The 16,139-nt window shown below is 46.3% G+C and overlaps 5 protein-coding genes across 5 annotated transcripts; 2 read left to right on the plus strand and 3 right to left on the minus strand.

Moving 5' to 3' along the window:
• The first annotated feature begins 41 nt into the window (after nucleotides 1-41).
• Nucleotides 42-1,569, plus strand: B0J16DRAFT_283987 (FAD dependent oxidoreductase). Its single transcript, XM_046124007.1, has 2 exons — nucleotides 42-1,200; nucleotides 1,249-1,569. The coding sequence occupies exons 1-2, from the start codon at nucleotides 92-94 to the stop codon at nucleotides 1,436-1,438; spliced, it is 1,299 nt and encodes a 432-aa protein (XP_045984089.1). The 5' UTR covers nucleotides 42-91; the 3' UTR covers nucleotides 1,439-1,569.
• Nucleotides 1,570-3,369, minus strand: B0J16DRAFT_336562 (transmembrane amino acid transporter protein-domain-containing protein). Its single transcript, XM_046127250.1, has 2 exons — nucleotides 1,825-3,369; nucleotides 1,570-1,775 (listed from the first exon to the last, which is right to left on the minus strand). Exons 1-2 carry the CDS (start codon nucleotides 3,187-3,189, stop codon nucleotides 1,716-1,718), a joined length of 1,425 nt encoding a protein of 474 aa, XP_045984090.1. The 5' UTR covers nucleotides 3,190-3,369; the 3' UTR covers nucleotides 1,570-1,715.
• Nucleotides 3,370-9,739: 6,370 nt separating this feature from the next.
• B0J16DRAFT_336564 (uncharacterized protein) lies at nucleotides 9,740-10,987 on the minus strand. Its single transcript, XM_046127251.1, has 3 exons — nucleotides 10,697-10,987; nucleotides 10,407-10,649; nucleotides 9,740-10,357 (listed from the first exon to the last, which is right to left on the minus strand). Exons 1-3 carry the CDS (start codon nucleotides 10,707-10,709, stop codon nucleotides 9,966-9,968), a joined length of 648 nt encoding a protein of 215 aa, XP_045984091.1. The 5' UTR covers nucleotides 10,710-10,987; the 3' UTR covers nucleotides 9,740-9,965.
• Nucleotides 10,988-11,046: 59 nt separating this feature from the next.
• B0J16DRAFT_370163 (uncharacterized protein) lies at nucleotides 11,047-12,978 on the plus strand. Its single transcript, XM_046130346.1, has 3 exons — nucleotides 11,047-11,379; nucleotides 11,432-11,769; nucleotides 11,818-12,978. The coding sequence occupies exons 1-3, from the start codon at nucleotides 11,119-11,121 to the stop codon at nucleotides 12,764-12,766; spliced, it is 1,548 nt and encodes a 515-aa protein (XP_045984092.1). The 5' UTR covers nucleotides 11,047-11,118; the 3' UTR covers nucleotides 12,767-12,978.
• Nucleotides 12,979-13,135: 157 nt separating this feature from the next.
• Nucleotides 13,136-14,447, minus strand: B0J16DRAFT_317846 (uncharacterized protein; the record flags this gene model as incomplete). The annotated part of the gene is made up of 3 exons (XM_046125396.1): nucleotides 13,136-14,106; nucleotides 14,154-14,210; nucleotides 14,261-14,447. The coding sequence occupies 3 exons, from the start codon at nucleotides 14,445-14,447 to the stop codon at nucleotides 13,136-13,138; spliced, it is 1,215 nt and encodes a 404-aa protein (XP_045984093.1).
• Nucleotides 14,448-16,139: the final 1,692 nt, after the last annotated feature.

Consider the following 16,139-nt stretch of genomic DNA (forward strand, 5'->3'; position numbering starts at 1 on the left):
GCCATCGTTCCATTATAAAGCAAGCTCTTTCTCTTTACTTACTTTTCTCTTGTTTATCTCTTCATCATATACTTCAACTCATCTCTGCACAATGACTTCTCGCAAACCAGTAGCCAAGAATGAGTCCATCGTCGTCGTCGGCGCAGGCGTCTTCGGCCTCTCAACCGCCCTCGAACTCTCAAAGAGAGGCTACAAAAACATCACAGTCCTAGATCGTTATCTTCCTCCCGTGATAGATGGAAGCAGCGTCGATATCTCACGCGTCATCCGTGTGGAATACGCTGATCCGTTCTATGGTAAGATGGCGCGCGAAGCACTCGATGGCTGGAACGGACAGTACGCAGAGCACTTTCACCAGTCAGGTTTCGTCATGCTGTCTGAGAAAGCGGGCAATACTTTTGCTGAACAGAGTAAGACTGCGAATAAGGAGTTGGGTGATGAGGTGTTGGAGGAGTATGAGGATGCGAGGGATATTAAGAGGCAATTTCCTGCTGTGCAGGCCAAGTTGGATGGGCTGAAGGCTTATTATAATAAGACCGGTGGTTGGGCGGATGCGGAGGGGGGAATACGGCAGTTGGCTATGGAGTGCAGTCTTGCTGGTGTTTCCTTCGTCACTGGTCCGAAAGGGAGGGTTGTGTCGTTGAGGTATAGCGGACGAAAGGTCACTGGTGTCAATGTTGCGGAGGGAGAGCCTATTGAAGCTGCGCAAGTCATCCTCTCTACAGGAGCGTGGTCAAACCATCTTCTCCCCATCAGCCATGCCTCTTCTGGTTCTGGTCAACCAGTCGGGTTCGTTCGCTTAACACCTCAAGAAGCTGAGAAACTGGCCGACATGCCCGTCATGATCAACCTGAGCACTGGAGTCTTCATCTTCCCACCCACACCAAAAACTCACATCCTCAAGATCGCACGTCACGGGTATGGATGGGCGACTGAGTTCGATGTCAAAGATCCTCTGGGCGAATCAAGGACCGTCTCAGCGCCCAAGAGCGACGAGAACAACGCTACGGCGAACTACCTCCCTGCAGATGCAGAACAAGCTCTCCGCGAGGGTCTACAGCAGCTTGTCCCCGAGATTGGCAATCATGAGTGGTTGAGACAGCGACTATGCTGGTACTCTGATACGCCTGAAGGAGATTTTATCGTGGATTATCATCCCAATCGTGAGGGACTTTTCTTAGCAACAGGTGGTGCTGGACAGTAAGTTATCCCGACCAGTTGAGGTAAAGATATACTGACACGTTATAGTGGTTACAAGTTTTTGCCTATTTTGGGACGTTATGTTGCTGATTGCTTTGAGGACAAGGCTTCTGCTGAGTTGAGACATAAGTGGAGATTGAGGGCACCTACTGGGAAGGATATGGTGAAGGCTGGTGATGGAAGTCGTGGTGGTCCTCCTTTGCGAAAGTTGGCGAGGTGGGAACAGGCTAAGTTATAAAGAGATGTGTTGTATTACTAGATAGATACTAGACTAGAGAGGGATTATCTTGTCCAACACAATCGATCTACGGCTATCACAGTCAGATTATACGAGCAATCCGTTTGCTTGCGCATGAGCTGTATGAGAAACCTACGATAGGCATTGGAACATGTCACGTCTACGTTTACGCATGGCCCCTACGGTGGTTTGTTGGTGCTGTATTATATGGGATATCGAAATATGTGTGACATGGAGTATCCCGTCGCTCTGGACTTTACTCACCAACCTGCCATTCTTAGCCAAGAGGAGCACAGGTGAAGGGACTCTTGACAGTTCCGTGGTCGTACTGATCCATCTGAGTAATGTTAGTCGCTGTCTTATAGTATCTTGTGGGGGTGCCTTACAATATCGACGACGGAGGAGTAGGTTCCTGCGACCAAAAAGACAAGACCGAGGATAAAAATGATGATGTTGACGATCGCAATGGGAAGGTTTTTGCGGCTGTACCACTTTCCTTTCTTAAGGAGCATGAACCACATAGTCGCAGGCCAGTACAGCGTGAATCCAGAGTTTAGCAAACTGGACGTAATAGCGATCAAGTCGCTAAAGAATGGAATGGCCTCAGCAATGACAAAGCCAACCCATGTAAAAATGCTGATCAGCACCAGCCAAGAGATCCATCCCTTAGGTGTGTTGATATACTTGGCGATCGAATTCTCATGGACACGGCCATGGATGTAACGCACGGCAACAGTCGTGTTGATAGACCCGCTGATAAAAATAACCGGTAAAGCGACGCCAAAAGCTACCTTTGCGACGAGAGGTCCTGCGGACAAAAGGGCAGGGGACTTCACATCGACTCCAACGAAAGAGTAAATGAGAGCGCCTGTAAGGGTATAAATGAAGATTTCTAAACCGCCGAGCGTCCAGATAGCTTTCATGTAATCGGTAGGCGTATGCATTTCGTCCATGAAACTGAACTGCGAAATGGAGAAACTGTACGCGAAGAAAATATTGCAAATCGCAATAAACGCCTGTGCGAAAGTGATGTCCTCCTTGGGCCAAGCAGACCAATTCGTTGGTTCGGGTGATTCCCCAGCTTTGATGCCTGTCGCGATGATGGTGATGCCGATAGCAGCGATAATGGACACAAAGTCAATGTAGCCCAGAATGGCCACTTCTGCAAAACTAGGTGGTATCGCGAGAATAAGAAGGAGCACAGCAGAGACGACGCCCCAGACAAGACTGCAGATGTTACTCTCCGTCAATGTCGAAAACGCAATCGTTCCTGTTAGACAATGCGAAGCAGTAAGCAGCAAAAGCTGAACCGTAACCATCCCGCCAAAAATCTCGGCACCCCATCGTCCAAACATGAGACCACCGGCGGCAGGATAATGCTCTACATGCGGATATTTAACCTTGACCTGACCAACGATGTAGGAAGTGTAAATAGCGATGAGACCGATACCCACTGAACAAATCACACCAGCGACCATGCCCAGCGTAGCAAAGGCGCCAGGGATGGAAAGGGATCCTAGGGCGACGGCTTGGACAATAAGGACGATTGTCAGGCGCTTCCAGCCTAGACGGTTGAATTTAGCTTTTCCGTCGAGGATTTTGCGTTTTTCGAATTCGGTTACTTCGCCGATCATTTTTTCGCTGGTTGAGTCTGAGTCTTGGGGGGTGTCGGAGAGGATATTGTTGTCTGTTTGGGGAGTATCCTTTTTCTTGTTGGCGGGCTCGGCCGCGGGAGTAATGTCGTTGTTCATGTTGTTGGTATTGTTTAGATTATCCGTAGATCTCTCATTGTCACACAGACGGTTTAATGAATCGAATTGTATAATCCGAGAATGCTTGTAGTTGTGTTGTATGTAGAGAAGGGTAAGTGAGTGAGTGGGACACGTCAAGTTTTGTATTAAAGCTAGCTAGGAATAGGGCAACATGATGACTCCCCTTTAGACCGACGTCGGACGTGGAGATTAAATCTGTCATTGTAAAAGCTGGGAAGAGGCAAGAAAAGTCTGTCAGTCCATGTCATACGAAAGGACCACTCCACGATCCATGGAGTCTAAAGTGGATATTTCCGTTGGTGTTTTCTAGAAAAAGCTTCTTTTTGAGGCTCTTGGTTGGTTCGGTCTCGGATAGATCCACCAACTAACGTCAGTAGTTTGAACAACCAGTAAAATTTGAACAGTTTTCTTCGCCATTTTCAACTCTATAACTTCACTCTTACTTGTAAGACATATGATATTTATTCCATCTTTAACTATGAGCCTTGAATTGAAGAACGAGTCTCTGCCAGATCCCTGGATATAAAACAGGGTGATCGCCTTTTGTGGATTCTCTTACTCAAAAGTCGGTCCATTTTACCTAATTGCCCATAGCGGAGGGGCCGAGTCATAAGATGATATCCTTTTTTCGCCCCTGAGACGCGGAGCCGATTGTGAGCTGAGCTGAAAGTCGTTGAAGGCCGGGGAGGTCAGCAGAGAGCGGTTGTTCAGGGTCTAAAGTTTATATGGTCAATATCAGCCTTGCTTATATCAAGGGATATACATTGCATTTGGTTTGATCTACACTGCAGTAACGGTTATAGACGGCACTATCTTTGGAGACCCTGATATGCGGTTTGGTATGAGACTGGCTAGCCGTTGACGCTATGGGCTCGGCAACGCTTGTCTTCCGAAGAGCCGCATCTCAAGATACAACAGCACTCTATTGGTAGTATGAACGAGCATGACCGTTTTTACTCACGTCTTCCCCAGAAAGATCTGCCAACTCAATCATGGTCCCGTGATAAGCTTCTTTTGATTGCATGACCCGCTGTGTAAGTCTTCACTGGGAGATACAATAGATCTGGGGTTTAAGTTATTACGTATGAACTTTTTGAGTAAATATTAAGATGGCAGGGGAGTAAATGAAGCGATCTTATCTGCCCATCATATGCATCGCGAACCAGCGTTATTGCAGCGTTGGATGCCCCGACTTGCAGCACTACGCAGCGATATATGCCATCTTATTACCTATCTCTTTCACATACGACCAAAGGTAGTGGAAAATACGGGATCCCGTCAAGTTCTTTCATTTTGCTCAGGGACCTCCGCTTCCCGCGACTACTACCCGAAACCCTCAGCAGGTTCATCCTCAGTCTCCAAGGAAACCATCGCTGCATAGTTTCGAACTCAACCATCTTGTGAGTATCGCTGACCGAAAGATCAAAAGCCCGTCCAAAGGCGTTGAGTAATATTGCTGCTACCACTTCGATCCGAATGCCTTCAGTGTCAAATTGGCTAGGGTCCTGGTTAACACAAGCTCATTGATAGGTACCCACAAGAGCGATCACAATACAATCAGACAAGATTTTCCGATAGCACAATTTGCAGCAGAATTTTGGATGGAATATGCTATTTTGGCAGAGACTTTAGAAAGCATAGCCAGACGAACAGTGAGCTTCCTAGGAGCCAAACGAATTTCCAGCGATGGGGCTATTTGAATCAGGCTGACTGTCCATATGAGATGACCTAGAGCCTCCACGAGCACTCGCACTTTATTATACATGTTTGGAGGACTTGGAAGAGCAGCCGGATATTTAGTTGACAAAGGAGCATATGTCAACGCGCAGGACGGCGATTATGGCAATGCTCTACAGGCTGCCTCATATAAGGACAACCAAGAGGTCGGAGAGGCAAAGGAGCGGTGGTGAGTGGTAGTTGAGCTTGGCAAGAGACGTCGACACCGGTACGTTGGAATAGGCAACATGAGCGAGGGATAATGTCGCAGACGTATTGTACTGTAGATAAACGAAGGGCGGACAGGTGCGTCTCTTGAGGAGCGAGAGAAAGGGTTTATCCGAAAGTGAGAGAAGTTATACTTCTTGCGCAACGACCCAAATAAGGTAGAGGATTCAATAAGGGGAAGCCGTTTTTTTAATATTTTTTTATTTGGGATGATTCGAGCTTCCGTCAAGGGGATGGACAGATCGTTGTCGTAATATGGACGCTTGCTCTTTCAGCTCGTAGTTGAGTTCAGGCACAAGGCACAGGCACGCACCGGTCGGACGGTTGAATTAGTGTGGGTCAGACAAACGGGGACCCATTATTACGAGGACTTGCCGCGCATCATGGGCGTGGCTTGTGCAGTCCAGGGGGGATTATGGCGGGCCTTTTCTTTGCTGGGCTAGCTCGAGGCTTGAAAAGGTGATGTGACTGATACATGAGGTAAGGCGAGGTGAGGTTGAGTTGACTAGCTTTGGAGCATGATGCGCAGTCCTCCAGCACTCAGGCTATGTAATGTACCTTGCAGTATGCTTATTACTTTCACTCTTGTCTCTCTGGGACTCGCTAGCTCTAGGCCTTTTCTTTTCTGGGCTAGCTTGAAGCTTGAAAAGGTGATGTGACTGATACATGAGGTAAGGCGAGGTGAAGTTGAGCTGACTAGCTTTGGAGTGGAGGTGTCTGTTCCTGTGGGAGACGTGAGATGAAGTTATCGTTTGAGGCAGGAAGTGGAAAACTGCAATAGAGGATTAAGGGTGATGGTTGTGACGTTGACAGCCAGTTAACTTTTTATTTACTTGCTGCCGCAAACCTTCTTCTGTCCAATATCTATTGCTAGTAGCTATGTGTACCCTGTGCTGACCGCTTGGTTCATAATTTCCTCGAGATCAAATTCCCCTGGTTTTTGAGAATATATAATGTGTGCGTGCCCTGGATTCCTATTGCTCTGCTTTTCTTTGCTGCTTTAGACGAGTTCACTCTGAGCACCAACCAAGCAACATCGGATCTTTCTATAAAACATGGTTCCGCTATCCACCGAGGTCATCGTATCTTTAGCCACTACCATCCCATCGCTCTTGATCGCTTTTCTCTCTCTCTGGGTAGCCTATTTGAGCCTCATCCGCTCTCGCAATAACTCCCGATACGAACTTGAATGATTCTTCGTTGAGCGAGAGAGGCCGTTCGGATCTGTTATAGTTGCGCAGACCATGTGAGTCTGATATCGTCGAAGTGATAAAGGTGGACATAAGGACTGACTTACGCTTAAAAAAGCAACTATATCGAGTAGCGGCACATTTGCCCCTAGCACGATTTACAGAGATCGTTGCAACGCGTCTGATTTGTTACGACCCAACCATTTACGCCATTTGAGGAGGCTCAATCTCCAAATTTCTCCAGCATTTCGACTTACATCACGAACAGAGTCGAACCAGCCCCATTCGACTCATACACGTCCTCCAATATATAGATTATGTCTATTGAATAAAAGATATTACACTTCAATAATGTATCACTAACGCCATAATAAGAGCGCCGTGAGCCAGGCGGTCTTAGACGGGGTTCCCAGTACGCCTGGGAAAGGAGCCGGTACCTGTGGCTAGGCCCAGGGTTTGTGGTCGGGGCTGGCCTTGCTTTCTCCGGTCCCCGGTCCACGGTCCCGTGCCTCTGTCGATCGCTCGGATACTGCTTCCAAAGTTCCGGGGATTGGGATTGCCTAAGTGGCAAGGAAGAGATGGCTGTAGATAAGCGAATACTTTAAGACGTCAGTAACGCGCCACGCAAAACAACAGTAGAAGCTCTGACCACAAACATGCTCGTAGCGGTTTCACTCATACTTCCCATTCCGTCCATATCGTTAGGTGAGTACGGCTCCAGGGCCAGCTGACTGTTCCGCCCAAACTGGCTCCTCGGCAATGACCGCTAATTTTCAGGCGTTTATAATTACTAATTCAAGATCATTATTCCTCAACCGCTTTTTGTGGCGAGACTTGACAGGGAGTCGAATTCATTGCCCTCATTAAGCTTAAGTTGTTTCATTAACATTAGAGACTAGTTGCTTCAAATTTGCATGTTTTGCCTCGAATTAGGCAAACGAAAGAGTACTGTATGTGGTGGGAATCGTTCATTGAAGTCTAAAGCGTCGTCCCTCGATGTAGCGCATACCCGTTCAGACAGATAACGGTCAAGCAGGCCCCGCAGCTCTGTGGCATGATCACAACTACATTAACAACAACACATGCAGCTTAATGCGGAGCAGATATGATAATAGACCATGTCGTAAAGGAGTTTTGGTACGCAGGGCGTGATGTAGATTACCAATGTAGCCCTGATGCTTTTGCTTGAATGATAGATACTGTGAGCATAAATAATAAGAATGAGCTAAATATTGAGTACAGCACAAGTACAGTCATGATCTAAAACCTAGTATCCTTTGCGCTTCTGATACCATCATCCTTAAAATGTTAGATAGCGTACTTATCCGTGAATAAGTCTTCCGCCACGTCTTTCCAAGGACCATCGTCGAGAAAGTCAAACCTCTCCCAGCCATCCTTCCAACGAATCTTGACAAGATTGCCCTCCGGACATCAACCTTGCTTTTGAGCCATGACTATATCCACACACGACCACGTATCTGGTTCACTCCAAGAACCCGCTTTCTCCCAAGTGTCTTCCCAGCGAATCTTAACATATTTCTCGCCTTAGATTGTTCCTAGCTTCACATCGACAACAGCCTTTACATCAAACCGCTCTTCGTCGATAGAAATGATTTTACGGACTGCTTAGATAGCCACTTTTACTTTTCCTCGACACCTTGGACAAGTGAGAGGGCCTTCGGCAGAGGTGTGTAGGAGTAAGTGATCCTTATGCCTAACGCGCTTGATCCCCAAGCTTTGAGCACATGCTAGACAGACAGTGTGACCCTGTTGACGAGAGGAGAACTGTTGCTGACAAGCAAGATACACTTCTGGGTCAGGCTTCCAGCATACCGGGCACGCATCCCAGTCGAATTGCTGGATTATGGGTGATTCTTCATGGTGTCGATCCTTCTCGCAGCGGTCGCTGATAAGGCAGTTGTGTCCGGTTGCTTCCGTCCATCATTATGGGAAGCAAAAAGATTATCAAGTATTCTTCTCTTAATTAATTTAGAACTACAGTTATCTTTTTTTAAGAAAAAAATAGAGTAGTAGTCTTCCCAATATAACCCCAGCAGTACAACAGAGGGACAAAAACAGTATTTAGAGTTCAGTAAGGCCATAAGGCTGCATTATCCGTACCAAAACCTTGTATCAGAGTAAAAGGTCTCCTGCGACCTGTGAAGCTTGCGAAGTCTCTATTCTTCCTTTATTATCTGACACAACTAAGAAGCAAGTAAGCAAGCAAGTTGCCCCGCCCGAAATATGATGTACTAAGCTAACCCAGATTATAGACGAGATATCGATGATGACCTTCCGCCAAGACCTACGACCGACCGATCTAAGCAACGAGGCTACGGCGTATAGAACGGGGTTCCGATACAGCCAGATTGACCTAGGCAAGGTCCTTGCCGCAAGGCCAGATAACCTCCGCTGTCTTAAGCAGTTGACCTATAACTCTAAGGAGCTAAGGTCTGGCTGGATTGGCATAAGACCTCGTATAAATAAGGTTAAGGTGGCGCTAGCTATCTTTGGTTGTGAGGTCTTGCGTCTATATCTTAATGGAGTCCTGTGGATTGAAGAGGAAATGCAGCTGTTAGAAGCACTGTCTGATAAGCTAGAGGAATTGCTGCCCCTCCTTATATTATAATAGACTGCCTTCCTTTAGGCCCTAGAAGAACTAAATGGGTATGGTGAGTGGTTGATAGAACTGGTGATAACTGTAAAAACGATTAAGACTTTTAGGTCTTTTGTCTGTATATGATAGACTTTCCCAGAGGATCTGGCTATAGTGACCTAAATTGCAGGAGGCTCTGCTAAAGTATTTAAAACGGAGAGAGACTGTTTTGAGATCTTTCCGATATGCGAAGCTGTAACGTTTGTCCCAAATTGCAGAGATATAATAGATCAGTACGTAAGACTACGAAAATGGTTAAATAAACTTCGGTTCCTGATACAGACTCGACTTAAAACCATGGTAAGAATGAAAGACTCCCCGTCCGCTCTCCCATAGTCAAGCCACTAACCGGCGGATTAGTAGTTGGGTCGGTGGCGACCAGCGAATCCCCGCTGTTGTATGTTTTTGGTGTTTCGACCTTTTTTGCTACACTAACGACCGAATCAGGATATGGCCCAGGCGTTGAACCTAAGAAATGCGGAATGGTGAGATAAGGTCGGCTAGCTAACCTTTTGGCCTTGGTAATTCATTTGTATTTCATGTGATATACACGTGAAGCCGGTGGTGATGTCTCACATGGCATATAAGCTTGCTGAACCAATTTGCATCTCTCCGGCAACTTAACGCCACGAGTCGATTAGAAGGAACCGTGCGGGAAATTAAATTCTCACATGAACTGACAATCGTTTGGATAAGTCACTGTCTCTTGAACCAACTTTATTGTTCGGGTAGACCAACGCCTCGGCATGCCTTGCTCGAAGCTCAGACATAGAAGGTCAGGCGTATCGGCGAAAGCTCTCAGAAAAGTCCAACCCGATAAATCTTTCCCGAATTATATATCTTCCATTCATTAAGTCCTAATTGCCTTTAATTAACACGAAGTTGCCATACCGTAGACGCCATCATTAGTCGTGTCATAAACACATCCCATCATCCCTCATACCAAACGCCATCTGAGTAACCCACTAGAACTTGGGCATCTTTCTCTTCGCCTTTGAAGAACTCCCATTAAGCAAGAAATAAACAGGCAAAAACAACAACGATCCCATAACACACAACCAAGTACTATACAACTGCCAAATCCTCCACAAGAACGGTCCTAACCCAGGACACAAGAACTGAATGCAATCGGAAACGGGGTACAAATCCTCTTGACTAGCAATGTAGTACTTTGCCCTCTGTCGTCTAGGTTTCGAATCCTCTGGTGCTTCATCTTCGTCTGAGGATGACTCAGGTGATAATTGCGTAAGTTGAAGAACGGAGACGAGTCGCACTGGTGCTTTGTACAGTGGTATGAACCAGAGTGCGAAGGTCTGGCGGAGGGAGACGTAAAGAAGGCCACTTTTTTGATCAAAAGCTTCAAATAATTAGGCTTGCAATTAACTACCAGATGGATGTTGGCTTACCTGCTGAATCAACCTGGATGTCGATATGCGGACTTAGAGTACGATACCAGCGATAAATCCCCAGGATCAATTGAATAGACTCTAGACCGCCTGCAAGAGGAACTTGGCCTTTTGATATAGATGGGACGTGGCAGAAGGGATGTGTGAATGAGGCGTTGGGGAGAAAGTAGTCTCGCAGAGCTGACTCTTGGACATCTGGTGATCCTTCAGTGAGAGACTTGATGACTCCGCCGATTTCTTTGACTGTGAAATATAAGTAATTGTGAAATTATCATATCATGAGTTCTTACCTGGATGCTCCATTTTGGTTTACTATGAGTGTTCGGATTGCTCAGGATATGAATGCAAGTAGTAGTCTGTACTGCTTGGTTTGGTGGATTGAGATGAGAGATGGGTTTATGGAAGGGAATTGAGTGAGTGAGGCAACGGATCTTAAAGTAATAACCCGAGGTTGGAATGATGAGGTTTATTGTTGTTTCAGCCGTGTTATCTGTGGTCTGATCTCCATAGCATCTGTATCTATTCAATCCCTGGAATTTGAATCATTGAGTCGTCATGGCCAACTTTGGCATGTGAAAAATTGACGTCATGACGACGACAATTGAGTTTCACATGCAACTTCCCATCACAGCTTTATGAGGTCCAAATTCCGTTCCTGTTGTTTTCATTTCTTCAACAGTTACAAGATTCAATTCCCATCATTGCTGTGATTATGGCTTCTAACCCAGGCCTCGTCAATCCAATCCTCCACCCCTTCATCTTTCTCTTTCAGATCTTCCAATGGCTCACGGACAAACTCCTCTCTCCCAAACCGCCCAGCGAAAACGCAAGACTGGGTCATAATAGACCTAAGATTGCAGTTATTGGTGCTGGGATTACGGGTGTTACTTCTGCGGCGCATTGTATCGGCCATGGCTTCGATGTTGTAATTTTCGAAGCTGGATCAAAAGATAATGTCGGCGGTATCTGGAGTGTAAGCATCTGATTTCCCACAATTGAGAAATATTAATGCTAATTTATTACAGCGAGTCAATGAAACTTCTGGTCTTCAAATCCATTCACTAATGTATCGCTTCCATCCTTCTGTCCAATGGGACAGAGGATACCCTGATCGTCAGCAAATTGTCAGTCAAGTCAGACAGCTCTGGGAACGCTACGGCCTTAAAGAAAGAACGCGCTTCAACACCAAGATTGAGAAAGTCTACCAAGATGACCAAGGAAGATGGATCGTGAACAATCCCGCCATGGGTCGTTTTGGTGGTGTTATTGCTGCGGTCGGAACTTGTGGTGCTCCCAAGATGCCAAAGATTCCTGGCATGGAGAACTTTAATGGTCCGATTTATCACTCTAGTGATTTGACTGGGTACGTATCTCAATAATTGGATGATGGAATATGACTGACTTGTTGTAGAAAGGATGTCAAGGGTAAGAAAATGGCTATCATCGGCGGTGGTGCTTCTGCAGTTGAATCACTCGAATTCGCCTTTGCAGAAGATGCCGCCAAAGTAAGCATTCTCTCCAGGTCAGACAAGTGGATTATTCCTCGCAACATGATCGTCGACACCCTTCTCAGCTTCAACATCTTCGGCCACGAGACTATCCTATCTTTTATCCCCGAGTTCTTCCTCCGCAAGTTCTTCTACAGAGATCTCGAGAACATCGCCCCGGACAAAAGCCAAGGCTTATTCATGGAGACTCCTATGGTGAACTCGGAAGTAATGGATAAGCTAAGAGAGGGTAAAGCAGAATGGGTCCGCTGTGATATCGATGAGTTTGTCGATAGTGGTGTTCGTGTTAATCGACGTGCGAAGGGTGTTCCACAGGGCGGTCCAGGACACGAGGAAGTCATCGACGCAGATATCGTCGTGATGGCAACAGGTTTCAAACGTCCTTCTCTATCCTTCCTGCCAAACGATTGCTTCGAGGAACCCTACTCAGCACCAAACTGGTATCTCCAAACCTTCCCACCCGCACACCCGTCCGTCTCGGCCATAAACTGCACATACGTCAACGCCATCGGCACAGTAGGAAACTGGCACATCGGCATCTACACGCGAATCCTTCTCATGTTCCTCATGGATCCTTTCTCTCGACCTAGTCCGTTCTGGATGCAGCGCTGGATCGACATGACCAAGACTCTCAAGCTAAGCAGTCCAACTGGCGCGTTTGACTTCTTTACTTACCTGGAGCTTGTTTGGTGGTTTTTCTTTTGTGTTGTTATCAATCCTTTTCGATGGAAGTGGGCTATCTTTGTCTTCTTTGGTGTTGGGTTTGGATTGCCCAAGGCTGTTGTGAGTCAAGAGGAAAGAATCACTAATGGGAATGGATATCATGCTAGAGATGAAGGACGAAGTCTGTGATCTTCCCTTTCACGGTTCAGTCACTGGAGGTATATGGATATTGTTGAAACATGAATTCGTATATGTTGGATTATTATGACCATCATTAATCCTAGCTATAACAAAAGAAAAGCGCTATTTTCTATCCTCTATTGTTCTTGTAACATCATCGCTAACTTGATATTGGCCAATGCCAAAGTCCTGCTTCGTGGCGAAAGCCTCGTAGTCGTTGGGTATAATTGAATGGATATTTTTTCGTTGCTTCGAAGATGTCGGTCTCGCCGACAATGCATCCTCGAAGATGTTCATGCGACGTAGCGCTTGTTTTGTTTCGTAAATGTGTAAAGTCCCTGCCTCCTACTGAAGTTCCTGACTCCTGGCCCTTTGTTGTTACACAGCTTGGCCGTAAGTAACGACTGTTTCTCTGCTAACTTCAATGCCGCCGACACTGCTACTGTGTTTAGTGCTGAAACTAACCACAGCTGGTTCTGGCTTTTGCGTGAGAGATGGTAATCTATCACCAGCACTGTCGATACTCTCTGGCCTTGATTCCTCGTCGTGAGGAAGGCCCTGCTCGGGATCTCTATACCATAGCCGTGTCTCGTCATCAATTTGGCCGGAGGTCTTTCTGTTAGTCAACTCATATGACTCGTCGCTGCCGGTTGGGTTACTCTTGCTTTTCTCCCGGTGACTGCTGTTCTTGGAGGCTTTGGGTGAAGAACGCATTCCAGAGTGGATAAGGAAGGGAATGTAGCGCTTGAAGAAGGGCTTGAGGGCAGGGATTGAGACAACAACGATGCTGAGGTTGACTTCGATGAAACTCAGAACGAGTTGCGGTGGTAGGTTCCATGTGTAATCGATAGTCTTGAGCATGGGGAGTGTGATGGTAAGTCTTCGGATGGTAACCCCAATGATAGAACCACCCGTAGCAAAAAGAACAGCAAGTCCAACCTTTTGCCGTCTAGGAATCTGTAAAGGCTGGACGATCCGGAATGGAATGACCATAAGAAAGGTATCCACGACGACACTGCATGTGACGAGGTATATAACAAGAATACTAAGAGAATAGCACTTGTCCTGCTGCAGAGGATCCCAGCCTGCGGATATGGGCCAGCACCGGAAGATGACGATCATGACATAGGTAAAGTTGTAAGCGACGACGAGAGCCATGGTGCCGTAGACGGCTCGACGGACGAATTTGTCGGGAGAGATTCGGAGGTAGAAGGAGAGGACGGAGAGTTTGGAGAGGGAGATGGTGGCGCAGTAGATGAGGTTTGCTGCTGTGCTCGTTTGCCAGAATTTGGGGACGTATTCTACTATTGTGATATCCCACATGTGGTTTCCAACACCAAGGGTGAGGACTGAGATTGTTAGCTTAACTCTCCAATAGATAGAGTCTTGTACGTACGTGTAAGTGTAGCAGCAAGAAAGCCAAATGAGAATACCATACTTGCTATGCATAGATCTATCCGCCTCAGTTAGCTTGACTCTATTCCCAAATACATCAAAACTTACAATCATCAGCTCCCAAAGGCCCTTTAACCACCCACTTCCTCGTAAATATCCGAATAATAACAATAATAAGTGCAAAACCCGTCATAGTAGCACCAGCTGGCACAACGCCGCCAGCGCTGCTAGGCGGGTTTTCTGGTTGTCGTGTATATCCCGGCGGCGGATCCATGAGATAGACTTGAGGAATCATACCGAAGGGCAGCTGCATCTTGACGAACGGCTTCTTCTTTATACTTTTGGGAGGAATGCCAAGGTAATATATGTATGCACGTAGAGAAAAAGTAAAGCTGTTTTTTAATATAAATAAATGGAGTAAACCAAGTAGATGAGTTCTGGGTATGCACGACCTTATATCTTGGACAAGGAGCCAGGTTGTTGTGAAAGGTGAGACATACAGAGGGAAATCTACATAAATTACAAAGTGCTTATGTCTCTTTCTACCTATCATATTGTGGCTATAAAGAGACAGGCCGGGGAGTCCTTACCAAGGACCACTAGTTGTAGAATCGTTCGACTGACTGTAAGAAAAGATGACATCTCATTCTGGGTCCTTAGAGAAAATACAGTCGAAAGAGGAAAAAGAAACGAGTAAAAATGGTCTTTACATTGTTTGCTTTTGTCGCTTTTTCGCTCTTACACGTAAAGAGGTCCCCATGTAACCCTACCCTTGTTGTATGTCAGTGGCAGAGTGGGTATGGGGAAAGAAGAAAAAGAGGAATTACTTGAGAGAATACTAGGGACTAGTTCCTGGGCTGGATTACCTATGGCGTTGTGATTCGGAACAGGGGACCAACGAGAGATGAGATCTATGGCCTCAATTTCGATTTGCTGCAAGATGGTTTGAGGCTCATGCAGACGGTGTCTCACCGGTTTCTTCAGCATTATATCACAACTATCACAACGATATGTTATACCGAGTACCAGATCAGGATCTTACCTCGGTGTGTCGGCCGGGGTTTGTAGTTTGCTAGGGATTACTTTATGATGCATCACGGCAGTCAATACAGGGTCGAGGGCTGCGGAGGATCTGCTTGTTGCTGTCCTGCCAAGAAAGTCTATCCGGCAAAGACACTGACACTGATAACTGTGGATATTCCTTTTTACACGGAGAAAGTCCCTTTCTATTACATCGCCGCCGTCGCTTGATTTACCTCTTTCGTTATCGTGCTAAGGATCAACAAGCTTTTACGTCTAGAATTGATCTACTTGCTCAAAGCCTCGGGTTGTCTTCTGTCATTTGAACTCAGAGCGAGTCTTACACAGACATAAGTTCAGATGAACATACATCGTCAGCGATCAGAAGGATCTTATCCCAGTCTCATCTACAAGCCTCATACCACTCTGACGGCCAGCCCAAGAATTCGAGATAATATAAATCACTTCGAACTACCAACAGGAAATGTCGACAGTGACATGCAATCTATAGCTGCATATGTATCTTGCCTCGGCTCGCCACTAAGATGCATACAGCTGACGTCTATTCATCCTTTCTTCTTTTCGTCCTTTCTTTTTCGGACCCCTGTCCTGATTTTGCCGCATTGTCACACACGATCTTGAATGGCTCTTGGTCCCTGGCCTAGACTTAGGGAAGTACGTACACAATTACTTCCCAGTTCCTCGTCTGTTTCTCGTTTCGATGCGAGACATTTGTCTTATTGGTCTTATGCCTTATGCATGTCTCAAATCGTTTGTTGGTCTATCTTCCACTTTACACCACGATCGTGGCGGTAGACAGGTTTTTTCGATCTACTGCGTGGACGATCAAGTGAATCATATAAATTAAGTTGATCATTCTCGCAACTTTGGAAATCTTCAGCAGATATGATACACTAGTTAGCATCCACAATGGACATCAAATGCCACTATACGAGTTGAGTGGACT

This window comes from Fusarium flagelliforme, assembly GCF_020744385.1.
Source record: "Fusarium flagelliforme strain FIESC 12 MPI-CAGE-AA-0113 chromosome Unknown B0J16scaffold_3, whole genome shotgun sequence".
Classification (NCBI taxonomy): Eukaryota; Fungi; Ascomycota; class Sordariomycetes; order Hypocreales; family Nectriaceae; genus Fusarium; species Fusarium flagelliforme.